General features: G+C 54.5%; 1 protein-coding gene across 1 annotated transcript in view; it reads right to left on the bottom strand.

Annotated features, from left to right (window-relative positions):
* Positions 1–2587, bottom strand: part of gpatch1 (G patch domain containing 1) — a 55823-nt gene that overhangs the window by 21968 nt on the left and 31268 nt on the right. The window contains exon 6 of the mRNA XM_037692377.1: positions 211–269. Within this exon, the coding sequence (XP_037548305.1) occupies positions 211–269 (59 nt within the window). The remainder of the gene's footprint in view (positions 1–210; positions 270–2587) is intronic.

Here is a 2587-nt window from a genome sequence, read left to right as displayed (position 1 = left end):
AAAAAAACGAAGTCCAGATGACATGATTCAACCTTTTTTGTTGTTATATACCTGGATGACTGAGAAAACAAACTTTGTGTATCTTAAAAGGTTTTATAGTGTATTGCTAAGTTTCATATAGCTGTGTTGCAGCTGTGCTCTCCTGCCTCTGTGGGCTTGGACCCTAATCAAACTTGGAAGAAAAAGTTGTTGACAATCTTACCAACCCACCTCTGAATCCTCTGAACCAGTAGGAGGCAACGAACAGCCGTAAGTTCTCACACCACTTTCTGTCAGGGGAACAGAAAATGTTTAATATTTTGTACAACTAACACATTTTCTACACATTTTCCATCTTAAAGTTATGTACCGTAATTGCCATTGTATAAGTCGCTACATTTTTCTCATGCTTTGGACTCTACAGCTTGTACATAGGAGTGACTAATTTATATATATTTGTGAAGACTTATCAAAGTGTCTGAGATGTAATATTCCACTCTCTCCGTCAGTTTGCTTATTGGGCCACTTAGATGATGTCACATTGGAGACAAAGACAATTCACATGATTTTTACTGCTTTATGTATAGCAAAAAAAAAAAAAAACTATACTCATGAATTGGAAAAAATAAAAATATTCTTAGTATTAAACAGTATAAAGACCTTTTGTTGGATTACATCAGTCTTGAGATAGCCTGTACCTCCACATCAGAACAATCTCTCTGGACTTCTTTGATTGGCTCCAACCTGTAGTGGAGGTGGGTAAACCCCTTTGATTTCATCCCGTGGGGCATTGTTGTTGATGTGGGTGGGGTATCGGGGCTGGGGACATTGGGGGGGGGGGGGGGGGGGGTTGTGGGCCCGGGGCATTGGCGCTCAACTGGGGAGGTGGCTTTGGTGGTTCTGGGCGTTGACCTCTGTTGGCTGCATGCAGGCTTCTGGGCAGTCTGTACCGGTGGGAGCAGGTTACTGGCCTGGTGGCCTAGCTGCTCCTGGGTGGGTTTGGGGTGGGCGCGGGTTCGGGTTTCTGGGGGAGTGATGCTTCCAGGTTGGGGTCCCAGCTTGACCCGGGGGTCTCGGGTCTTAGTGGGTATTTTGCCGGGGTCTTGGGTCACCGGTGCCTGGCCCTGGCCTGGCCTGGGGGCCCTTGGTGCGCTGGTGGGCTTTGGGGCCTCTGCCATTGGGCGGGGGGGCATGGGAGGGGATGGGTGGATTCAGCCTGGGTGTCTTCCTGCCTGGCTGTGGCTGCGGTCTGATGCTTGGCTGGGGGGTTGGGCTGTGGGGGGCTGTGGGTGGGGAGGGGCTTTGCTCGGGTGGCTCTGCACTGCAGGCCTGGAGGTGTCTGGGCGTGTTAGGCATGTGCCCTCCCTTGCGTGGGGAACTCTCATTGTGGGTGTTGCTGTGGTGGACTGGTCAGTCCTTTTGTGGGGGTGGGGGTGGGGGTGCGCTCTCGGTCATCGTGGTGCGCTATCTGCAGCTGTTCGGGCACTCCTGGCTGATTGTCGCTGCTGGAGTTTGGTGGCTTCTTTGGTCGGGGGGATGTGTGTTGAGCTGGGGATCGGGTTAGGGGTCTGGACGATCTCTGGGTGGGGTTGGGTCGCTGGCCCGGGTTCTGGTCGGTCCTCGAGGCTATGTGCCGGTCCGTGGCCTGGGTCCCTAGTGGTGCAACTGCCTCCTGCTCCTGGAAGGATGCACTGGAGCCTCCCTGCACTGGTGGATCTTGGAGAATGGGGGTGCCTATTGGGGTCAGTGGGGGAGCTGGCCCCCTGGGAGGGCAATGCCACCTCAGTTGTTCCTCCACTCCATCACACCACCACTCAAGCAGGGCCTTGGGGTTCAGGTGCACTACTGAGCTGCGGGGAGGATCCTCCATCTCCGTGGTTCGTGGAGACCTGGGCCCCAATTTTATTAAACAACCTAGACACTCACATATAACATTCTCATGACACATAAATATATAGGGTCTGGAGTGGGCACACGGTGGCATATAGGGGGTAGGATGTGTAATCATTTTCACCCCCGGGACCTGTGCCCACTCTCATATGTAGCATGTAGACATTTAGGGTTCTGGGCAAGGGTTGGGGAGGTGAACGGGCACTGCCTGCTCTCTGGGGAGGGGGTGGGTCTGTGCCAGTCGCCGTCTCATCCCCCCATTTTAAACGCACGATATAACAACATGCATCAACACCTTATTTGAGTGGGAGGAGGGAGGAGTTGGGTCTTCCTGTTTTCCTTAAACCCTCGTTCTCCGTTTGACATTTGAGATCGGGGGCAGGGAGGGGGGTAGGCTGCCTGGTTGGGGTCTGGGCTGTGGGTGGGTGTTGGGCCTTGGGGGGCGATTGGGGGTGGGACCGGTGCTCCGGTTCTCCCTGGGTTGTTTGGATCTTTTGATCAGGGTTCCTGGTTGCAGTGGCCGGCCCTTTGGCTGGGGTGACTGCTGGGTTCTGGCGGAGGGTCGGCTGTGGTTGTGCATGTGTGGTCGTTGGTGGTGCATGGCGGCGGTCGGGGGCGTGGCTTCACTTTGACGGGGTGCTGGCTGGTCGGCCTGATGTGACATTCGCGGTAGGGGGTGCAGTGTGTGTGTGTGTGTGTGTGTGTGGGGGGGGGGGGG

Source organism: Nematolebias whitei, chromosome 2 (assembly GCF_014905685.2).
Source record: "Nematolebias whitei isolate Nwh7 chromosome 2, NemWhi1, whole genome shotgun sequence".
In the NCBI taxonomy this organism is placed as follows: domain Eukaryota; kingdom Metazoa; phylum Chordata; class Actinopteri; order Cyprinodontiformes; family Rivulidae; genus Nematolebias; species Nematolebias whitei.
Note: the sequence above shows the minus strand (reverse complement) of the source record. Positions and strands in the feature narration are given on the sequence as shown.